Here is a 22,441-nt window from a genome sequence, read left to right as displayed (position 1 = left end):
TCAAGATCTATTTTCCACGCATACGCAGCCTTTCATGGTGAATGATACCTTACGGATCCTGGCTTGCGATCATAGGTACGTACCCAGTGGTCACTGTCATGTCGGAGACTTTGGAGGATGCACTTCATATGTTGAATTACATGCTAAAGATTTGGGCTGTGAGTTGTAGCAAGATGGCTGACTCTGCTGAGGAGAGTCTTGCAGCCTTGAAACAAACGATCACTTCTTTAGTTGCCAGGTGTTACTTGAACATTGATCTCCCTTGTTTTCGTAGGTTAGTAACCCTCGCCAGAAGTGTCGTGTGTCTATCAAAGGTTTTGTAGTATCGTTTTCACCATCACTCGTTGAGATGTGGCAGTTGAATTGGTGCTAAAGCCTTTGAAACTGCCCACGTGTTGTGCGTAAAAAAGAAAACCTGGAGATCCCTGCAACGCCTCCAGCTCTCATCAAGACACATGTGAGGGAGTCTCCAGAGTGACAACTCAAGCCTTCGTGTATATTGCAGCACAATGGATCTCGCTAAGGCTAGATCTAGTCCATGTCTACCTAGAGGACTCTTATCGTGAATACCACATTGATAGGACTAGGGTATTGTAGCTGCAAAGACTGGACCACACGTGGGACACCAACTGGTCTCGACCCACACACAGCGGCTGGATGAGCCTTTGCCATTGTAGAGCCATCCCACCAAGTGTAGGGGAGGGCAAAGGAGGGCTTGCTAAAATTGGTATGAGGCATTTTGCCTCTGCATCCCACGAACCTGTCAGCTCCGCTGGTGTTTGCTTTGCGCTTTCGATCTTGGTTATCAGCTCCAATGTTGGGGGTGCGAACCGGTCTCCACCAGCAAGGAAATGCCTAGATTGGAACCCATACCACCCCCTGCTTCCAGCACGAGCTCTCAAGCCTCCACAGGTCGAACTGAGTGGTCCGTGACACATTTGATCGTGTCGGTATTGATACTGCAGCCCCAGTCAGGCAATCCAGGGTCTTTCCAACAAGACCATCTCCTCATCTTACTCGGCAAAGAAAATTTTCCACTCGGTGTCTCCCTGCCTTTGATGGGGTGGAGTGCAGATATGTGACCATTGGTGGCGTGGCAATGCTCGCTTCTTTCCGCCTAAACAGGGCAGACGACTGTACCCCGAGTGCTTGACAGGTATATCTGATCCGTGCCCAGGTCGCGTTCGACTTCTGCCTTCCCTTCCTACCTTCTCATCTTTTGTGCTCGCCAGCTCACATAGAGAGACAGAGAGACCTTGAGAATCCGCTGTTCTGGGGCGCACCCCCCATTATCGAGATTTCTTCTCGTGCAATTGGACCCCCTGGCCATGAACGAATCTGGAACCCAGCCGTCCGAGGCAATGGGCTCTGCCCGCTCGCAGGGCATTGTCGAGGGTGACGGCGGAGGAGTGTACACTCTCAGGAGTCGCGAGGCTTCGGCGTTTGGAGTAGCTGCTGTCCGCCCTGTGGACAAGACAAAGGAGTCCATCAAAGACATTGAGGTTGACTCCGAGACCGGCAGCGTGGATTCCCGAGATATCAAAAGAAGACAGGTATTCCAAGTCCGTTGAGCCCAGAGGCATCCTGTGATGCTAATTTACCTAGGTTTTCCACGGATGGAAACTTCTATGGCTGGCCTATCAGTCCGTTGGAGTCATCTACGGCGACATCGGTACCAGTCCGTTGTATGTGTACTCGTCGACCTTCTCGTCTCCCCCAAGCCGCGAGGACTTGATTGGCGCATGCTCTTGGATTATCTGGGCCCTCACGATCATGGTCACCATCAAGTACTGCTTTATCGTCCTTCGAGCCGACGACGAAGGAGAGGGTGGCACCTTTGCCCTGTTCTCCCTGTTAACTCGATACGCCAACATTGTCCGCCGCCATCCTCGTGAAGCACAAATGATCAGGATGGAGCGACACATCACTGGAGACCTTCGCAAGCCAGCACGCACGGCGCGCAACCTCATGGAGCGTTCCTCCACCGTCCAATGGGTCCTCAAAGTGCTGGGCGTTTTCGGTGTTGCCCTCGTCATGTCGGACGGAGTGCTCACGCCGGCACAATCTGTCCTCGGCGCGATCCAGGGAATCGAAGTCGTGTCTCCAGATATCAGCAAGGCCACTGTGATTGGATCTTCGTGCGCCATCCTCATCGTCCTCTTCCTACTACAGCCTTTTGGAATAACCAAGCTCGCAACCACCTTTGCTCCTATCGTCATAGTTTGGCTTAGCTTCAACGCGGTCTTTGGGATTTACAACCTGGCCAAACACGACGCCTCTGTCCTCAAGGCCTTCTCCCCCTATTTTGCTGGGCACTACCTCGTCAGGAACGGAAGAGAAGGCTGGATCAACCTAGGGGGAATCCTCCTCGCCTTCACTGGATGCGAGACTCTCTACGCCGACCTGGGAGCTTTCAGCGCACCCGCCGTACGGCTGTCTTGGCTATACTTTGCATACCCTTGTCTCCTATTGAGCTATATCGGACAAGCAGCCTATCTGGCCGATCTCCCCGACGCATACAACAATCCATTCTTCAAAACCGTGCCTCCGGGCTGCATCTGGCCGTCGTTGATCATTGCTATCCTTGCCGCGATTGTTGCAAGCCAGGCCACGATCACTGCGACGTTTCAACTGTTGACTCAGATCATGAAACTCTCCTACTTCCCCCAGCTCAAGGTGGTCCACGTGTCGAGGATTTTCCACGGGCAAATCTACATGCCCATCGCGAACTGGCTGCTGATGATCGGAACCGTCATCATCACCGGTGTCTACACAAACACCACCAATCTGGGCCACGCCTACGGGGTCTGCGTCATTCTGGTCACGTTCCTGACCACCAACATGGTGGCCGTGGTGGCTTTGATCGTCTGGCGCTATCCGCTGTACGTCGTGGCGCCCGTGTGGCTCGTATTCGCGCTCTGGGATGGCCTTTTCCTTTCTTCGGCTCTCACCAAAGTCCCCAGCGGCGCGTGGTTCACTTTGGCCCTCTCCGTGGTGCTGGTTTGCTTTTTCGTTCTTTGGAGGTTTGGAAAGGAGGAACAGTGGAAAGCGGAGGGATTTGAACGGGTGCCCACGTCCGACATCTTCAGACCCACCGAGAGCACGAGTGAATACAGCCGCAAACTGCGACTCAGTCCCGCCTTTGGCGACGAGGAGATCACCCGCATCAACGGCATCGGCGTCTTCTTCGACAAGTCCGGGGCGCAGTCGACGACCCCGACGGCGTTTATCCACTTCCTGCAGAAGTTCCACGCGGCGCCGGACGTCATCATCTTTTTCCACCTGAGACCCCTGGAGATCCCGACGCTGCCGGCCGAAGAACGCTTCCAGATCAACCGGTGCTTCATGGCCAATGGGGCCGGCGACGGCAAGAAGCCCATGCCGAACTGCTACCGCGTCATCATCCGCCACGGGTACAACGACGAGGTGGTCAGCCAGAATCTGGGCCTGCTGCTGCACGACCAAGTCCGCGATTTCCTGGCTCGTGAGGGAGGATTCGAGACTTCGCATGCCGGCCATCATCATCGACGCGGCATGAACGGGGACGGGAACGGCGGCGACACGAAGCAGGTCGTGCTGGGCGAGAAGGCCCTGAGCCCCGAACATGCCGCCTCGCTCGAGCAGTCGGAGCTCCAGCACGCGTTCGCCAAGCAGGTCGTCTACATCGTGGGCAAGGAGCAGCTGCGCGTCAAGTCTCGCACCAACATCGTCAGGCGAGCCGTGCTGGAAGCGTTCCTGTGGGTCCGGGAGAACACGCGCACAAAGGTCCAGGCCCTGAATATCCCCGTGGACAAGCTCGTCGAAGTCGGCTTCATCAAGGAGCTTTGACAAGCAGCAGCGGCAGCAGCAGCAGACAGGGGCTGCTCATTATTTTGTCTCGCTTCCCGTACGCCGGAGCTAGTAAAGGGATACTATATAGAATAGACAAAAATCCTTTGCAAAAAACACACACTTGATCCCCGACATACTACTCATACTCATACCCATAGTTCCATCGCTGGTGTCTAAGGTTATGGCGACAGTTGACAAGCAATAATAATAACCCATGTCCCGTTTCTCGGGAAAGCCGAAGCCTAGGCGGAACGGGCGTAGGTACCTAGAGACGCGTTTGGGGTGGAAGCATGCACCTGCAGGGACGAAAAAGGAAGAGACGCAGAGAGAGAGAGAGAGGGTCGTGGGGGTGGGGGGAGGACAACAGGTCATCGTTCCGTCTTACCGGAAGGCCCTCCTGTCTGATATGGCTATCTCCCGATCCTCTCGCATGGGCGTTGACGGTGAGAATAAAGCCGTCGCCCCGTGTAGGCTATCTCGTACTCGCGCTCAAAGCTCCGTACATTGCGTACTTTGTGACACTTTTACCGGTCCCTCCATTGCAGGCGTGTCTGGACTTGCCCTTGCGGAGGACAAGACGTCACGGACGAAACAAACTTGCAAGTGCTTTTGTCTGTCGACCACTGCTCTTTGGGGATGTTTAGGCCCCAACGCCTGGTGGGTCAAGGGTTCCAGGTAACCAGGCCAGGACCGATGAAACTCGCGGGTAACAACAGGCAACATCTCAATCGGCGGCGAACAAGGATATCGGGGCCGTTCACGCACTTGGGAAAAGTCCGTCTCAGAGCACCTTGCGGGTCCGTGAAAGCAGTTACCGATGCTTGTCTTGTTGTTGCGTTTCTGTGTTTCGTGAATAGAGTACTAGACGGTGCAAAGCTCACACTGATTCTGCTTTGCGGGACACGGGTGAATATTCCCAGTTTGAGGTATGTAATGTTCTCGCTGTGTAACGGAGCCTTACGAAATTCATTTTGCAAACAATGTATATATTCATTGCGCGTAGCATCTGGAGTTGCTTCACTAAAAGGCCATATTGATGGTTTCTGTTCTCAAGGGGAAACCCTTCGGGTGTACTCTACTCCACATGCGTAGTCATCTCACAGAATCTGGCTTGCATGTGGGATGCATTCTACCACAATGCATGCAACCATCCACGACAGGATTGTGTTCAGGGTCCCAAAGAATGCCACCACCAGCCCTGAGCCGATGGAGCTGTGTGTCTCAAGAAGGCGCACCACTTCAATTCCTCCCAACACCCGCACGCTGATCGCGTCCACTCCCACTTGAACGAGCCTGCTGAGAGGCATGTACAGCAGGAATGCAGCGTACGCGTATTTCTTCAGCGACCTCCTGCCCACAACTGGGATGGTGACGGAGAAGTCCTGATCCGTGTGCTCGACAAACGTGGCTAGGAGCGTGGGCGCAATGCTCGCGAAGCTGAGAGTTTTCCAGACACTATACATGGCCGCGTGGTAAGTGAGACCCCCGCCCATCTTGCGGAGCGCGCTCTCGACGCTTTCAGAGACGACGTCGTTTTTCGTGAGGTTGGGGATCGCCGCACCCAGTAAGTCCAGCAAGGCGAGATTGCTGAACAGCACACTGAGCGCCATGGAGATGATTGGTAGCTGCAAGCCCGGGGTAATGGCGAGGATGTAGACGTCCCGCGTTGAGACGGACAGACGGCCCCAGATGTAGGCAAAGAAGTATTTCGGGACATCTGTCGGTCGGAAAGCTGATGTCGACATAACGCTGGTCGGAAACAGGGTGCGGACGAAGAAATCCACCTCCGCAAGTAATAGCCAATATACCGGGACCACAAATTTTCGTTCCCCTTGAAACTGCTCCAAGTATACGGCCAGCCTGGAGCTGCCAAGCTGTTCCACGAGAGTCGACGTAGTGAAATCAAAGGCCAAAAGCAGGATAGGGAAAAAGACGATGGGATTCACCGTTGATGTCTGAACCCGTGCTTCTTCGACGGTGGATGGCACTGACAACCGAATCATCTCGAGGAGAAGCTTGGACGCTATTGCTGGTACGAGTCTCTTTAAGCCCGCTGAAAAACCCCATGTAGACATTTTTCCAGAAGGAGTTGCAGCCGAGGAGGTTCGCTGATCAAGTTGACCATATGCGAAGAACAACAGCGCCATGAGGAAGCTTTCATTGACTGATGAGAACAGGAGAAGACGTAGACGAAGTCGCTTTGGAGTGTCGGAGTCAACGGCACAGTCCGTTCGAAGGACATAAGGGATACCGGTCTCTTCAAAGATGAAGAGCGTTGTCAAGAATATCAAAAGATTGTCGTAGCCGCGCTGGCTGAGCTGATAGACCGGACGCTTAACGGGCTCGCATGCATGCGTGTCTTCTTTTGCAGTTGCAGTTTCGGTGTGCGTTTGCCCGCTCCGGCATTCAATAGAATCAGATTTCAAAGCCATCCCTCGAGTATGACCCAACGGAATGAACGTCTGGATATGGCGATTCAGGGTTTGTTCCGTTTCTCTCGTGTCAATTTCTTCGTGCAGAGACAATGCGGGCGTGCAGCTTGTCTGGACTCCTCGCTATCTTGTGGGAAAGCTGGGCTGGTGTGAAAAACAGATGCAAGGTATGGATGATATGTAATAGAAAAGAAATATCTGGTCATGGCTGGAGCTGAGACCAGAACAGGATTAGTCTGAGGCTTTTTAAGAGCGGTCATTTGCGAAGCTGGGTCTGAGCAGTCTGGGTTGGATGTCCACAGTAGCAGACATGGTAGCTCGGTCCAGATGCGGTGGGTTGTCATACCCGTGGTTGGAGCTTGTAGAGTGAGTTGGTGGCTCTCTTCCCTGTACCTGATGGAGTTGCGAAAGAGTCCATCCGGGGTCTTTGATGATGACCACCAAGCCAATTAGACAAGCTTCACCTTGGGCGTCCTCAGCCAAACTGGGAATCAACAATAGAGCTATCTAGCGCTGGCTCTGCGTCTGGAGTGTCGTACGAGTGAACATGCCACATGGGTCGTTCAACGGTGCAGAGGGATATAGTGCTACACGGACTGTGCGGAGATGGGGTGACTGTAGAACAACCATTTTCAGAGCGCTGAATAGCTTCGACATTTTTTCGAGACTTCACGATATAGGGAGACAACCTAGTGCTTCATCAAGGCCATCAAATGCTCCAGCGTCATTACTAGGGGTTTGCTTGACTTTCCTTCAACCTCTGCCGATGACGGAGTCGACAGATGGCCGTTTCCGGGAATGACCATGCTAACAGTCTTGAGCTGTCTAGGGTGCGGCTTCCGCGTGCAGAGTCGAGTGCTTGCAGACCTGAGTTTCGATCTTAGTAAAGAATATTACCTCTCATATCTTTCACGGGTACGCACTTATCGCACTTTACGGAGTAGGAATGGAGGGTGGGTCGAGATTGACGGACAAATCTCCCACATGAGGTGCCTTCACGCCCATCCTCCTTGTTGGAGTAAGGGCTGTTGGGAGGGGACTAGGTGAGCCAGGTAAAGACACCACCTTCGCTTAGGTGGTGGAGAAGGGAATATTTAGGCGCCGCATGGCGTGGGATAGCGGTGAATCTTGCTGTCCTCGCGTTCCGTCTTACCGGTGAGATGTGTGTGATTGGTTCGAGAACGACGACCCTCCCACAGCACTGCCCCGACAACAGTCTCCTAATTCATTCATGCTGGACTGGAAGTCACAAAGGATGACTATGTCTTTGATCCACAGGCTTACGAGCATGTGGCACCTAGCTGGGACGGGGTTGGAGAATGATTGTGCTTTGTCCGCATTGCATTTGTTGTCATTCGGTCACAGGGAAGGTCCACAGTCAACGGCCCCTCGGACAGGACAAGAAACCCCGCTGGAATGAATTGCTCATCCATCGCCAATAACTGAAAAACAGGACTTGATGCATCACAGATGAGCTTCTCTTATTGCATGTGAAGGTGAATCGAAATGAAGGACGGGGTAGATGTGGTAAGAAGAAAGCAGGGCAAGAACAAAAGTGCGGCCTGGCGATACACTTCAAGACGGGACTAGCGCGGGACGGACTTTCCCGCGTTAACCTCCAGGCCTAAATTGGTCTAGCGTCAGAGCTGATAGTCTCCCTCTGAAGAATCAGGGAGGACAACCCTACACTCGGTGTCAAAAACTGAGCAATACTAGAGATAGAAATCGGGGCTCGTGTCTCCCAACTGGATACGACACAAGCTTCTTCGAGATGATGTGAAGGCTTCTTCGTTTGAGCACCTTCTTCTGCAGAATTATAGGACTCCCAGACCTCCTCATTGCCTCGGAGAAAGTTCGTCTCGTCGCACATGTGGATCGAATACGTTGAAGCCGTGATAATGCTCGACAGTCGCCTGCGGATTTCTTATATCAAATACCGCCTGGATATCTCCGTGGGGCGAGAACCCTGAAAAGATCCATTCTGTAAGATTGCCATGTTTCGGCGATCCTTGGGAATGGTCGTTGGCTGCCCGCCAGAGCCATGGTCGCTCGCATGCAGCTATGACAAGCAGGATGGGAGCGTTGAGCAGTCGGATTGCAAAAACGTTGACTTGATGGAAGCGTCGTGGTGAGAGAATGAGCTTCATTGGAAGAAGGAGGATAAGAGCTAGTACATTGAACGGCGGGCGATAAGCGAAGATTGCATCACTCTTGACACCTTCAAATGTGAGGACCGCGCGCCGGAACTGGATCTCTGCACTTTCATTTGCCACGATCTTGGAAAATGTGTTGGTCAACATCGCCACCAGGACTGTCAGAAAAAGAGTGTTTCCCAGAAATGCAAAGACGATCATCACGGTCGGTCCGAGTATTCGGTGGAAGTCGACGGAACGCTCAATTCCAGTGCCATCGAGTCCGAACCAAATCCAAAGCATCCATTTCGAGACGGTCTCGGAGTTGAGTATGTCGCGCGGTTTAGTCGATTCGTCAAGGTAAGTGAGCCACTTCAAGGAGACAAAGAATCCTGCAAAGCACCAGAGCGCCAGCAATGTCAAAACGATGAAGTCTTTCAGCATGGCGCGAAGACTAATAAACAACATATTGTCGGGCATCAGGTTGAATGCCAGGCGTGGGAGGAGGACAGGGGTGGCAATTGCGAGGATATTGAGGCCTAGTCCCGGTTCGAGCTTCCCAGTGCTCAAGGCGTACATCCGAACGATGAAGTACACCGTATAGATGATTATGAAAGTGATATCCAGAAATGACCAGAGGTTCTGCGTGTGGACTTGCCATCCATGTTCGATAATAGCGGCAAACTCTTCCAATATCCACCCCGTGGTGTAAACACAGAACGCCACCTCATAGACAGTCAAACGCGACTGGTTATAGAAGGCCAAGGTGAGTATGTACAGCGTCAATAGGACAGCAAATTGGGCAACTTCGAGTATGAAGCGAATGCGGGGGACGATCAGACGGTATTGATTGAGAATAGATGCCTGACGGGGATCGTAGAGTGAGATTGGCCGATGCTTGTAGTGATCTGGTAAGATGTCGACGAACGAGAGAGGAGTGTACACAATCTGCCCTCGATATACGGCGTCGACCACCTTCTGAGCCGCTGGGGAGCTGAGGAAAAGCTTGCTCGTGGAGACTATGGCGATCTCCAGGGTTGTCAGTTTTCGTTCGTAGCCTCCTCGCTTTTGGACCGGCCAGTGACCCGGGAGAGGCTTTTTGCGCAACACACACTCTGGCGCATTCTGAAAGGGCTCAAAGCCCGCCACAAGAATGTTGGCTAAGAGAAGAAGTCCTTCAGGCCCGGGATGATCGTCGTCAAAGCGGCGGAGGAGCTGTGTGGCTACCTGCTCACAGATAATGGCGCGGCTCGCACTGACAGATTGGTTGAGCCCTTGCGAGGATTGCTCACGGAGAAACTGCATGCGGTTCACAAGTAGGCAATATACTTGCGCGCACAGTCAACTTTTATTCGTGTAGAAGGAGCAACATGGCACTGAAGATTCGAAATGGTTTTCCTTCAAGTCACGCGTCCCGGTTCTAAAGGGATTGCAAAGGCGGTACTTTCTTACCTATCGAGACATCTTTTGGATCGTAAATCCTACTCACAAGGGGCTTCACAATCAACTCATTCATCGTTGGTTCTTTCAACTGCTCCAAAGTGTACGGATCATCTGCGTGGAATTTTAGCATCTCCATCTCAATATGGGTGCGGTTGACAGTCTCACTCACCAATGCTAGCAATTACGAGCCTCCGAATTCTGTCATCCGTCAGTCCAATTTAGTATCAAGCACATCATTTAGAAATCAGGCCCAGATTAAGCCATACGCTCTGACTTGGACCTGAAAGCGCTTGCGTCAGACTCACCCGTGAATCGTGCCATAGACAGGCAAGGCGGCATGGGGGTCTGGCGCAATTGCATTTTTGGGAAGATAGCTGTCTTCATTCGACTCAGAGTCTTCGAGGAGTGTCTCGTTGTCTTCACTCTCGTATGGATGTATGCGACTCCGGCTATGCCGAGTGGACTGTGTTCTTGCGTGCATGTTCGCTGAGTCTTAGTAGACCGGGAGGCTCTATGTCGCTGGACACGAAAGCAGGTAGCCGCCTATTTGGGTCTTTCAGGATACAGCGACCATAGAAGGAGAGCGTCGTAGAATAGCAGTACCATTCAGTAGCCCCCAGAGTCATTCCAAGGATGAACAAGGTGACGGTCAGTTCAGTACCACCAGAAGGCTTACATCTTGACCCTTCCAGCTAGCGCGGACCGTCGAGGTCAGAGACAGGCTAGAGCCTTCTCATTCCCTTGCTTCTGGTTCAGAAGACTGAGAATTGACTCGCTCGAGATCCCATGACCGGATCCGTTCGGCGATTGGTGACCCGCAGGAGGCGATCTAGAACTAGCGCATGCGAGCGGATCTGCCGGAGGCTTCACGGGTTGTAGCGTGTGTTTGGACGTTCCGTCTTACCGGAGCCTGACATCACATCACTTCCACAACTTCCCTCGGCCTGCTTTGTAACGCCTTTCAGATCCCGGCCCTTGTGCGCCAGTGAGCACAATGCGAGAAGTGTCATTCACATTAGGACGACATATTGTATGTTCCCCCGTAGAGAAATCTACATCTTCTACTCCACCGGAGAGACACTGTGAGTGACTGTGTTAGAAGATTAACCGAAGTTTTGCCCATGTAAACATTTTGTTTTGTCTGAACAGAATGAATGTCCACCACAATCCGACCTTTCTAATAACACCACTATGATTGCAAAACTGTGAATCATTAAATCATGGACTCTGATCAACAGCGCCGCTGTATCAGTCAAAAACTGTCTCGCGACAGCCATAATGCGGAGCGTTCAATGTTCAACCACGATGCCTCCTCGTTTCTGGCCTCGGCGTCACGTCTACCGGGCACGTTCGACTCCCTTCCGCCGTCTTTGAGACCTATCGTCGAATTTGTCGATTCGTGCTCTCTTGGACCATCATCGGACACAACTGCCAAGTTCTCTCTTCCCGAGGATGACTTCGAGTACCTAAAGGAGCTGATGGAGAGTGCTGGTTGGAAATTCAGGTAAGCCGCTATCTTCTCGGTCGCTATGTAAATTAACCTTGGATAATAGGTTCAGCTATTATCCTTCAGAACAGCTTCTAATGGTCAGAATGCCTACACTTGTCCACGAGACCATTGCACACCGAATTTTGGAAAAGGTCCTTAAGCTTAAGTTCGCAGCCGAGAGTGTCGCAACAGCAAATCGGGGTGTCACAGATTTTTTGGAAAATCTCCATTCGTTTGGAGCGGGCGATCTCTACTACCGGTTGCGCGACCAAGTTGTTACTCGTGAGCCGGATCTCCGACTCGACCTTCTTGGTGGGACTCGAACCCATCCTACGCTGGTGGTTGAGACGGCCTACTCGGCAAAACAGGAACAGGAGAAGGAGAAACTTAAGGAGTACATCGATTGTACGAACGGAGAGATCTTGACCGCTCTGGGCTTCGATATCGACTACCCGAGCGCACAAGGTATTCGGGTCACGGTTCTTCGAGCTCAATTCAATGACCTCGGCATTTACACCGCTGCGAGCGAGGAAACCCGGGTATGTTTCTCCCCATCTCACGCGCCGTAATTGCGCCCGTTCTCTGACTTTGGCTCAGGAAATCCGCTCTTCGACAGGCTCCGTATGCTCGATATCCGACGCGCTGAGCCTATCCCTGCATGACCTCGGTTTGCCTCTACCGCAAGCCCACGAGCTGCTGCAAGAACCCCGCCTGAGGATCTCCGCGAACGAACTCTGTCAATGGGTAGATAAAGCGGTCGAGTACAAGAAAGCCGGGCTGCAGAAGTTGCTGCACGAGTAGCTTCGGTCAGAGAATCAAGGTCAGACAACAGTTGGGCCTCCAGGACTTGGGCACTCGTACGGATATCCGGGAAATTATGGGTGAATAAACAGCGACGGTGCTGTGGGCGTTTTGTGACAAGCAGCCTTGTCAACTTGGCGCACACCTACGATGATGGATGATGGATTATGGATTGGCTGGCAGCATCTCCCCACGTCTGCTTCTCGTGGGCTACCCAACCCAGGGGCTATGTGATAAAAATGACTTGGACTGAATGACGTCTGCGACTGAATGATACCCCCCTGCGCGTGTGAGAGTATGTACATACCTAGAATGTGTCTCGGCGCAATGAAGCCCTTTGCGAGACCCAGAGGCAAAACATACAGCTTGACCAAATGGCATTGAACCACTACCCCCAATATCTCGTGTATTCTCGTGATGTTCCCTCGTGGTTATATTCTCCACCGCTAGCCTGAATACACCATTCATGGGGCCACCCAAAGGATTCAATGGTGTTAGACCATACTACCTACTTAGGTAGGTAGCCACGGCCCACGGCAAGCGTAGGTGGGTCGTGACTTGCCAGGACCTAACAACGGCAGCGCCAAAAAAAAAGGGGGGGCCGTCAATCCCCACTGTAATCCTTCAGATCCGTCTCTCCTAAAATGTGGGAACGGGGGGCGCGAATGACACTCTCTGTGTGCGGGATATACCTAGGTACCTAGGTACCTAGGTATCCAGGCTGTCAGGACAAGGCTACAATACAAGTCCGTTCCCGAAAGTGCCCGCGCCCCCTTGTTTGACAAATTGCAACCATCACACGAGGTGACAACGGAATGGTTTAAAAGATTAGCTCATGTATGGCTATGCCTAATCAGTAATAACTGTCTACCTATCGTCTAATCTGAGCAATGATTGAGCCATTTCCCAGCTCAGCGTGAACGATGATGATCTCTTGCAAAAAAATGCTGATCATACTTAGCCGCATGAACCCGTCAGGTGCCTTCGTCATCTGCATACCTACAGTAACTTATAAGATTAGTGTGGGGGACCAACTGCTGCCCGTCAGAGGCTCTTTAAGTATGATGAGTGGCACATATTCTCAAACGCAGAGGGGCGTTGGGTTTTAATCAACCAGCTGGGGCGGGATATTGCTGCGATTCTCTCTCTCTCCTTCCTTTCCGTTAACCCAAAGTTTTCCCAGAATCCCCATGTCGAACATGGATGGTCTAGTTCTCTCAAACTTCAACGTCGTGTGCGCTGCATTTGGCGGCTTTCTCTTGGTTTTTGGGTTAGTATCGGATGCATGGAAGCAGAAATTCCTGCTCTCCGAAGCATGTGAGCCTCTCTCTCAAACTCGCTTCCCCCCGGGTTTCCGTCGCAACTTAGAGCTCACGGGAACACAGTGATTGCTTTGATTGCCGGCGCAGTCCTCTCACATGTCGCGGGCTTCCTCCGTCCAGACGAATATGGGTGCGGACAGGGCAAGAACATAGATTCAATCACCCTTGAATTCTCCCGGCTTGTTTTGGCGGTCCAGCTGGTCCTCACGGGCATCCAGCTCCCTTCGCGCTACCTCTCCCGGGCATGGCGCTCTATTTTCTACCTGCTGGGCCCGACCCTGACGTTGATGTGGCTTAGCGCTGGCCTTATCATATGGATGATGGTGCCGCGTCTGGGCTTCATCCCCGCCCTGGCGATTGGAGCCTGTGTTGCGCCGACTGATCCAGTCCTCTCCAATGCTGTCATCAAAGGCCGATTTGCTGAGATCAATACCCCAAAGCCATTGCAGAGACTCATCACGGCTGAAGCAGGGTTGAACGATGGCCTCGGTTATCCGTTTCTCTTCTTTTCGTTGTACTGGATCAAGTATTCCGAGGGTCAAGGTATTCAGCTGCCCATGCTCACCTCCTGGATTGGTGGTACTTGGGGCCACGTCATCATTTTCAGCGTCGTCTATGGCGTCGGTGTCGGGTACGCTGCACGGAAGTTGTTCTTTTCCGCTAGAAGACGCGGGTTCGTTGAGGAAGAAAGCTCCTTGATCTATGTTATTGCGTTATCTCTGTTCGTCCTAGGAACATGTGGAATCCTGGGAACCGACGATATCCTTGCTTGTTTCATAGCCGGGTGTACATTTGCGTGGGACGACCAGTAAGTTCGGAGTGAAATTTGTGCAACCTTCTTGAGCTGTAACTTACCGAGCAGATTCGAGCAGGACGCTTGCAGCGAGATCTTCTGGTCCGCTGCCGATCAGTTGCTCAACATTTCCATTTTCATCTGGTACGGTGCAGTCGCGCCGTGGGCATTGTTCGCCACAAACGGCGTCGTCTCCCTTGGGAGATTGTTGGCATTGGGCATTGTCATCCTGTGCTTCCGGCGCTTACCAGCAATCTTGGTCATGAAGCACAAAGTGACCGAGATCGGAACCCTCTTCCAGGCCCTGTTTGTCGGATTCTTCGGACCTATCGGGGTCTCGGCTATTTTCTATCTGCTCATCGCCGTGGAGTTCCTTGAGGAGTTGGTTCTGGACGACAAAGGTACACCACGCGGGGATATACAGTACCTCCAAGAAGCCATGCGGGTCGTCGTCTGGTTTCTAGTAGTGAGCAGCGTGGTCGTCCATGGCTTAGCCCTGCTGCTGGCCAGATTGTGTTGTTGGATTCCTTTTGTCGGTCATCTGGTACCTATGCGAGATCCACTTGGCAATGGTGATGATGCAGAAGCCGGATCCGATTCTCCTAGGAGACGACTTCGAGACTACTTCAACTTCAACTTTCAAAGCAAGGAAGGTCAGATACGTCTTTGGCCGGGTGGGAATGGATATAGTACTATGGGCGGAAGCTGAGAGTGCTGGCTTTGGGTTCATGGACGGCGTTCAACATTCAGGCGTTAGGAGTCATGTTTGCCAAAACATAGACTGGCACCGGCATGGGGAGCGAGGCTGGGTCTCCTGAGTTTCGTCTGGCCTGTCTTGAAACTCATGCCGAATTAGGAAATTCCGAGGCAGTTGTGTCTCCGACCACTCAACATGGAGTGATGATAAGAATCGAGGACTAGAGCAGCATGTTAGCATATGAGCAGAGGGCGAGGGGTTCCATGGGTATATCAGCTTGTTCCAACTTAGTCATTGCGTCACGAATGCTTCGACTATACATCGGGTCGAGATTCGGCTGACGATAGAGCAGTGTCCTCGCAAGGTGGCTTAGATGTCGCGTCGACCGGCCCGGCAAGACCGCTCCATGAATACTCCCGGCGACGAGGAACAACCTGAAAAAAGCCAATCAATGTGCCCTGTCGGGAGCATTCTCCACGGATTTCGATACCCGCGGGGCCCCGCGATTCTGGCAGCATTAAACCTCCTCAAACCTTTCATAGTCCCGAGGCTTATCCTGACTTATTTTCTGTGTTTTCCCAGTGCAGCCCTGCGGGCCGAGGTCTCCAGCATGGAGTATAGACCCCGCCTGAGCAGGGTTGGGTCGATATAACAGAAAAGATAGGACGTAGGGCTGCGTGGTGTCCGAATATGTAGCCCTGATCAGGCGGGGCACTTTCATGATCTATCACCTCAAGAAGGGCATCAGTCTTGCTATTCGTGAATCGTTACCAATTCCCCTTGAGATTCGCCACATCAGTGCACGATGATTACTCGCGAGCACGAGGCTACGCTGACCTTCACCCCTCTCGCCCGGACCTTTGGTGCAGAAGTCCACGGCGTTGACTTCTCCAAGACCATCTCGAAAGAGACCGCGGCCGAGATACGAGAGGCGATCAACAAGTATGGTGTCCTCGTGTTCCGCGGGGCACACATCAACAACGAACAGCAGATTGAATTCACCGCCAACTTCGGCGAAATGTATGATGTCAAGGCACACATGAAGGCTGGCCGCAGAATGCGATTTCCAGGCCAGCCCGAGATCTTCGACGTCTCCAATCTGGACGAAAACGGTAATGTGCTCACGGAGCTGGAGCCCGCACGCGTCGGGGCGAACAAGGGCAATTGCCTTTGGCACGCAGACATGGCCTACAATCCACGCCGCGCACACTATTCGATCCTCCGCGCCGTCGAGCTTCCTCCAAAGGGTACCGGAGGTGCAACGCAGTACCTCGATTCCCGAACCGCATATGACGATCTCTCAGAGGAGATGAAACGACGTATCGATCCGCTGGTCTGCAACAACTCGCTCTACCACAACCGCAAACTGGCTGCACCAGACACTTTTGCGGATTTCGAACCCGCGGATTTTCCCTTTGCGCGGCATAAGCTGGCTCAGATGCACGAAGAATCAGGGCGCATGAACCTGTACATCACAACGTATGCGCATCATTTCGACGGGGAGACGATTGAACAGAGCAGACCGCTGGTGAACGAGTTGCTAGACCACGTCTCGCAGGACAAATACTTGCTGACTGTGGAGTGGGAAAACAATGGCGACATGGTCATGTGGGACAACACGGCGGTTCTGCACCGTGCCACCCCAGGAGGAGCGTACACGACCAAGTATAAACGAGACATGCGTCGGACGTCAACCAAAGACAGCAGCTCGTATGGATGGGGGGTGGATCGCTCTGCCACTTGGGAGGCTGGTCTCCGGCACAAAAAAGAATGAGGCATGGTGTTTAGCTATGGCCGAGAACCAGGCGACAACGAGGCCTAGGGTTGCTGGAACAGGGTGTAATTTATTATGAATTGGATTCTCTGGAGCACTGGCGCTCCTCAAGCTGTTTCTTGTAGAAATTCCAAAGCGGTTTTCGTCGATGTTGAAATTATGTAAGCCACTGGCTGCGATCCGAGTCGCGCCACGGCATCATTGTGCCCCTGGTGGCCTTTGGGTGGCCTTGACTTCAAACCGTCTCGCACTCAATGCCACACAAAGAGGCCTCCCGCAATGGATGGTTCCTCGCTAGTAAATAAACAGACCAAGATCAATGACAAGCAACGATAAATATGTCCTGGTGACTGGTGCGAACAGGTAAGCATGCATCCCGTCCAAACGAATCCATTCAATCGGGTCAGATTCTGACACGACTGCGCACCCTCGCTTAAGCGGCCTCGGTCTAGGTACCTGCTGTCGTCTCATTGACGAGTATCTTGCGTCTCACGGCCGCGACCATGGCACTCTGACCATCATTTTCACCACTCGAAGTGCCAAAAAGGGCGCCGAGACTCTTTCGACCCTCGAGAAACACCTCGCCAGACATGGCACTCCCAATCTCAAGATTTACTTCCGATCCGAGAACGTCGAGTTGACGAGCCTGCTCTCCGTCCGCGCCCTCAGCCGCAAACTCCTCGCCTCAGACCTCCCTCACATCAACGCCATAGTCCTCAATGCTGGTATAGGAGGATGGTCAGGCCTCGATTGGCCGTTGACGCTGTGGACGGTCTTGACGGGGATCAGACAGGCCACGACATGGCCGACTTTCAAGCTGGGTCTGGTTGGACTGGTGACAAAACCACAGTTTCCCACAGGGACTTTGGCCGGTGAGGAACCGATTTTAGGAGAGGTCTTCTGCGCCAATGTATTCGGGCATTACATGCTGGTGCACTGGCTCATGCCACTATTCCGAGCATGCGCACCGAAAGACGGCGGCAAGATCATCTGGTCGACTTCCATCGAGGCGGTAGCACAGCACTATAACCCTGACGACCACCAAGGGCTGAAATCCGCCGCCGCATACGAACACACCAAGCGCATGGGAGACTTGCTGGCGCTGAGCGCGGTCAACCAGCCCGCAACCGCCAAACAAGTCAAAGAATACACGACACCTTCTTCTTCGCGAACCATGGAGGTGTCCGCACGGGAGCGACCAGATCAATCCGAGCCGACCTTCCACGTGTCGCACCCGGGCATCTGCACCACCACGATCATCAGCCTGTACTGGATCGTGCACGAATGCTACCGACTGGGCATCTACCTGTCCCGCTGGTGCGGCTCGCCCTGGGCCAACGTGACAAGCTACCTCGGCGCGGCTTCGGCGACGTGGCTCGCGCTTGCGTCCCTAGCGGACATCACAGAGAAAGCTACCCAAGCCACCGGCGACGAAAACGGCGGACCATGTAAATGGGGTGCGTCGACTGACCGGCTAGGCCGTTCCTACGTGCGAGTCACGGACGTGCCCGGCTGGGGAATCAACGGGAGCGGCAAGCCCTTCAAGGATAAATGGTGGGGAGGGAGCCTGGGGAGAAAAACCGGGTTTAGCGATGCGACCAAAGAAGACGTCGAGGCTTTTGTAGTTGAAGGAGCTGAGGTGTGGAACAAGATGGAGGCGATGCGGAAGGACTGGGAGGCGAGGATTGAAGAGTATGAAGCCGACCAAGGTACAAAGAGGAATGAGGTCGTCGCATCATCATGAAACCATCGTCAGGAAGAAAAGCCACAAAATTCAAAAATCCATATAACATATTGAATGCCGCCTTTATTCCTCATCCTCATCGTCCCCCTCCTCCGTCCACCCCCGACACATCTCCACCGCCCTATTCCACTTCCTATACAACCTGTCACTCTCCTTCTTTGAAATCTTCGGCTCAAAGATCTGCCTGCCTTCGCTATTAATCTCCTTCAACTCGTCAAAGGAAGACCACACTTTGACAGCAAACCCGGCAGCGATGGCCGCGCCCAGGGCCGTGGTCTCACGCATCTGCGGCCGGTCGACGGGGATTTGGATTATATCCGACTGAGTCTGTCCTCACCCCCCAGGTAGTCAGTCAGTCAGTCATAAAATTGAAAATGGGGGGCCACTTCGGAAAATATGGGTTTTGTATAGGTAGGTATACTGACCTGCATGCACAAATCACTATTGCTCATGCCGCCATCGACGGCCAACTCCTTGAGATGCACGCCGGCGTCCTTCTCCATGGCATCCAGAATCGCCTTGGTTTGGAAACACGTCGCCTCGAGGGTCGCGCGCGCGATGTGTCCCTTCTCCGAATACCCCGTCAACCCGAAAATGGTGCCTTTGACGTCGTCGTACCAATAGGGGGCAAACAGGCCCGAGAAGGCCGTCACAAAGACGCACCCGCCGTTGTCCTTGACCGTGCCCGCCAGGTCCGAGATGTGGGCCGACTCGGTGCCAAAGCCGAGCTTGTTGACCAGAAATTTCACCGACGAGCCAGCTACCGCGATGGAACCCTCGAGCGCGTAGACGGGCTTGATCCCCTGAGGCGAAAAATCGTACGCGACCGTCGCGAGGAGTCCGTGCGTGGATATCACCGGCTTTTCGCCCACGTTGTACAACAAGAAACAGCCGGTCCCATAGGTATCCTTCGCGCGACCGGGCGAGAAGCCGCATTGCCCGACCAACGCGGCGGACTGGTCGCCCAAGCATCCCGTGATTTTCGTTCCCTTGAGTTTGCAGTCAACTGCAAGAGTGCCGTACGCTTCGGGATCCGACGAAGGAACAATTTTCGGTAAATGCAGTTTCGGCGTTTTGACGTCGAGGTCAAAAAACGAAATCAGTTTGTCGTCGTACGACAGGTTGTGGATGTTCATCCACATGGTCCTGCTCGCGTTGGTGGCGTCCGTCACATATACATTCTTCCCTCCCTCCACGCCGCCGTTCAGCTTGTACACAAGCCACGTATCCACCGTGCCAAAAGCCAGTCTCCCTTCGCCGTACGCCTTCTTCACTTTATCAACGTGACTCAACATCCAGAGCAGTTTCGTCGAACTCGGGTATGTTGACAGCGGTAACCCGCACAACTCCTGAAGCTCGTCCGCTCCTTTTTTCTGCTTCAGTTCGCGCACAATGTGCGCGCTGCGCGTGTCTGTCCATACGATCGCATTGTGGAGTGGTTCCCCCGTCTTGACGTCCCATACCACGGTCGTCTCGCGTTGGTTTGTGATTCCCACGGCTTTGATGTCCGAGAGGGAGTAGCCCTGGGAGGTGAAGGAGGCGCAGGCTTCGTCGATGCAGGTCAAGACCGAGGAGACGAGTTCCTCAGGGTCGTGTTCGTGCCAGCTTGACAGGTGTAAGAGAGACAAAGGTTATAGAACGGGTACCATTCTGAAAACATGCAGGTCTGCGTTTGACCTATGCAAGAACTTACCCAGAATGCGGATAATGCTGCTCGAACTCGATCTGATGGTCGGCAACCGGGTTGCCTGCAGGGTCGAAGATGAGGAATCGTGTGCTGGTGGTGCCATTGTCGATTGCGCCAACGAACGTCTTGTTTGATTTATCACCCTAGCTCAGCCCTGGTCAGTAGGTAACATGGATCGCAACAGGTAGATTCGTGGGGCAGGAGTACCATGTTGGATGGAAGAGGAGAGCTTGATGGAGAACCGAAATGAGTCAAATGTTGCCTGAGTCTGGATAACATGGAAGACAATAGCTCACACAGGTGTCAAGAAGCCATGAACTAGCGACAGAGCGTGCAGATAGTAACAACAACAGTGAAGCGTGGAAAAGGAACAATTTGTTGCGTCAAACTGGGGAGCAACTTGAGTGCAACTGGAGTGCAACTGGAGTGCGGGGATCCATGTGCTTGCGGGAGGCGATGATGCAACACCGAGACGACGATCCGGAAAATGCATGTGGCAGCTGGTCCCTGGTCCCTGAGCATGCGATCACCGAAATAACATCAAAACTGGCCAGCCAAGGAATCACCGAAGCGAGGTTTGGACAGTCCATACGGAGACATGGCGTGCCAATCGCTGTGGGTCTGCGTGGCATTTGCATCCTGAGGGCTTCGATAGATCGATCATTGCGAACTGCCCAGGAAGACACGCTTTCTGGAACAAATGGAATGTTTGATTTGCCTGCCCTGGCCTTGATATGTACAATGACTGCTCCCTGCAAACAATCAGCAGATGTTGCACCACTTCTCCACTTTAGACGCACGGCTTTCTGGAATTCCTCTACTCCTCTTCCTCCTCACCGCCTTCTTCTTCCTCTTCGTCCTCGTCGCCGCCCACTGGCTCAGGTCCAAGTTCTTCCATCTGTTTGGCTCGGAGCGCTCTCATTCTGTCGGCAGGTCCCGGAGGTCGAGTGACCAAATCAGCGATCTGGCCACGTCCGATCAACGAAGCGACAATACTGGCGCCGACGATGAAAGTGAGAACGAATCGGTAGACTCCGTACCACGGAGGAGCCCAGCCTCGGTTGGAAGCTCTTGCATCGTTGTAATACAAGAAGGTGAAGGCCAGGAACTGGGCAATCAAGCCAACCTCGGCAGGGAGAAGGAGTGTCGGCCATGCAACAGCAGTCGCAACGATACCCATCGAGTATCTGGGATAGCCTTTGTAACCACCGTAGCCAGCCCATTCAAGACCCCAGTGGATGGCACCAAGGAAGGAGATGATCTGAATTGCAGGGTCAGTTATGGAAAATTTAGAATTGTCCGTGAAAACTGACCGAGGCACCGTAGCCGAGCTGAATTGGCTCAATGATGTGAAGCAGAGTCTCGGCTGTCTCGCCAGACATGAAAAATCCCTGGCCATGGGTGGCCGCATATTGAATGTCGAACGAAAGGTAGACGGTAGTCAGAGACGTAGCCAGATAAGGAATCACACCCGCCAGCCCGACATAAAGAGCCTCACGAGGCACATCTTGCAAACTAAATGTCTCTTTGATCGTGTTCTGTTTGCCTTGAAGTTAGCAAAGGAAACTTGAGGCCTTCCTTGCACGCCGAGAACCCACAAAGTCACTGCGAATACCGGCCATCATGTCCACATCCTCATCGTCGGCTGTCGGTCTTGAAAGTTCGCCAGCCACTTGTCGAGAGGTCGATTCACTGGAAACTGCTTGTGGGATTGGTTGCAAAACCTTGTCATGGAGTGCCTTCTCTGCCTTTGCGGTGTCATAAGCGTGTGCGTTGTGGGCGTAGCGCACCAAGGCTCTCGGGACTGGCTGGAACGCGGTGACAGCGAGGATACGGGAGGTCCGCATGGGACGAGCAGAGGTTCGCAACGAGGCTTTCAGAGTCCTGTTCAGGACGCTTGTTCGTGGCGTGGTAGCTTGGAGGGAGGTGAAGGAACGCGGGATCGAACGGACGGCGCTGGTGCGCAGCATGGTTGTCGACATGATGGGCAATGGTAGGTCTGTAAAGGCAAGAGGTTTTACAGGCCGACCAGAGCCAGCTGGACTGGAGCTGCAGAGCGAGTTGGAAGGAGTGGAGATGGTCGAACAGTGCTGGTGCTCAGTTGAAGAAAGGATTGAAGTTCGAGGGAGCTCGGATTGAGCTCACAAACGGGGGCTCGATGTGGGAAAGCGCATTTGTCATGACGGCGTAATCAGATCACCTGTTCCACGATTTGGCACGATTTTGGCCCAGATACCGGGTTTTCATCGTTTCAAATGACAGCTGCGCTCAGGCCATCGTCATTGGGCTTGCCAAG

At 53.2% G+C, this 22,441-nt stretch overlaps 9 protein-coding genes across 9 annotated transcripts; 5 read left to right on the top strand and 4 right to left on the bottom strand.

Annotated features, from left to right (window-relative positions):
* Positions 1 to 1,328: 1,328 nt before the first annotated feature.
* Z520_06844 (uncharacterized protein) lies at positions 1,329 to 3,828 on the top strand (the record flags this gene model as incomplete). Its single annotated transcript, XM_016777344.1, has 2 exons — positions 1,329 to 1,553; positions 1,606 to 3,828. The coding sequence occupies 2 exons, from the start codon at positions 1,329 to 1,331 to the stop codon at positions 3,826 to 3,828; spliced, it is 2,448 nt and encodes an 815-aa protein (XP_016631515.1).
* A 1,100-nt stretch (positions 3,829 to 4,928) lies between these two features.
* Z520_06843 (uncharacterized protein) lies at positions 4,929 to 6,263 on the bottom strand (the record flags this gene model as incomplete). The annotated part of the gene is made up of 1 exon (XM_016777343.1): positions 4,929 to 6,263. The coding sequence occupies one exon, from the start codon at positions 6,261 to 6,263 to the stop codon at positions 4,929 to 4,931; it is 1,335 nt and encodes a 444-aa protein (XP_016631514.1).
* Positions 6,264 to 8,098: 1,835 nt separating this feature from the next.
* On the bottom strand, positions 8,099 to 10,319 carry Z520_06842 (uncharacterized protein; the record flags this gene model as incomplete). The annotated part of the gene is made up of 4 exons (XM_016777342.1): positions 8,099 to 9,723; positions 9,848 to 9,949; positions 10,008 to 10,036; positions 10,144 to 10,319. The coding sequence occupies 4 exons, from the start codon at positions 10,317 to 10,319 to the stop codon at positions 8,099 to 8,101; spliced, it is 1,932 nt and encodes a 643-aa protein (XP_016631513.1).
* Positions 10,320 to 11,058: 739 nt separating this feature from the next.
* Positions 11,059 to 12,128, top strand: Z520_06841 (uncharacterized protein; the record flags this gene model as incomplete). The annotated part of the gene is made up of 3 exons (XM_016777341.1): positions 11,059 to 11,342; positions 11,392 to 11,866; positions 11,925 to 12,128. 3 exons carry the CDS (start codon positions 11,059 to 11,061, stop codon positions 12,126 to 12,128), a joined length of 963 nt encoding a protein of 320 aa, XP_016631512.1.
* Positions 12,129 to 13,327: 1,199 nt separating this feature from the next.
* Positions 13,328 to 14,952, top strand: Z520_06840 (uncharacterized protein; the record flags this gene model as incomplete). Its single annotated transcript, XM_016777340.1, has 3 exons — positions 13,328 to 13,445; positions 13,514 to 14,258; positions 14,313 to 14,952. 3 exons carry the CDS (start codon positions 13,328 to 13,330, stop codon positions 14,950 to 14,952), a joined length of 1,503 nt encoding a protein of 500 aa, XP_016631511.1.
* Positions 14,953 to 15,745: 793 nt separating this feature from the next.
* Z520_06839 (uncharacterized protein) lies at positions 15,746 to 16,714 on the top strand (the record flags this gene model as incomplete). The annotated part of the gene is made up of 1 exon (XM_016777339.1): positions 15,746 to 16,714. The coding sequence occupies one exon, from the start codon at positions 15,746 to 15,748 to the stop codon at positions 16,712 to 16,714; it is 969 nt and encodes a 322-aa protein (XP_016631510.1).
* Positions 16,715 to 17,033: 319 nt separating this feature from the next.
* Z520_06838 (uncharacterized protein) lies at positions 17,034 to 18,458 on the top strand (the record flags this gene model as incomplete). Its single annotated transcript, XM_016777338.1, has 2 exons — positions 17,034 to 17,077; positions 17,153 to 18,458. The coding sequence occupies 2 exons, from the start codon at positions 17,034 to 17,036 to the stop codon at positions 18,456 to 18,458; spliced, it is 1,350 nt and encodes a 449-aa protein (XP_016631509.1).
* A 63-nt stretch (positions 18,459 to 18,521) lies between these two features.
* Z520_06837 (uncharacterized protein) lies at positions 18,522 to 20,355 on the bottom strand (the record flags this gene model as incomplete). Its single annotated transcript, XM_016777337.1, has 4 exons — positions 18,522 to 18,785; positions 18,884 to 20,063; positions 20,152 to 20,288; positions 20,353 to 20,355. 4 exons carry the CDS (start codon positions 20,353 to 20,355, stop codon positions 18,522 to 18,524), a joined length of 1,584 nt encoding a protein of 527 aa, XP_016631508.1.
* Positions 20,356 to 20,962: 607 nt separating this feature from the next.
* On the bottom strand, positions 20,963 to 22,127 carry Z520_06836 (uncharacterized protein; the record flags this gene model as incomplete). Its single annotated transcript, XM_016777336.1, has 3 exons — positions 20,963 to 21,406; positions 21,459 to 21,683; positions 21,744 to 22,127. 3 exons carry the CDS (start codon positions 22,125 to 22,127, stop codon positions 20,963 to 20,965), a joined length of 1,053 nt encoding a protein of 350 aa, XP_016631507.1.
* Between the last annotated feature and the right edge of the window lie 314 nt (positions 22,128 to 22,441).

This window comes from Fonsecaea multimorphosa (assembly GCF_000836435.1).
Source record: "Fonsecaea multimorphosa CBS 102226 unplaced genomic scaffold supercont1.13, whole genome shotgun sequence".
Taxonomy (NCBI): domain Eukaryota; kingdom Fungi; phylum Ascomycota; class Eurotiomycetes; order Chaetothyriales; family Herpotrichiellaceae; genus Fonsecaea; species Fonsecaea multimorphosa.
The sequence above is the reverse complement of the archived record's forward strand: the minus strand, read 5'-3'. Positions and strand labels throughout refer to the sequence as shown.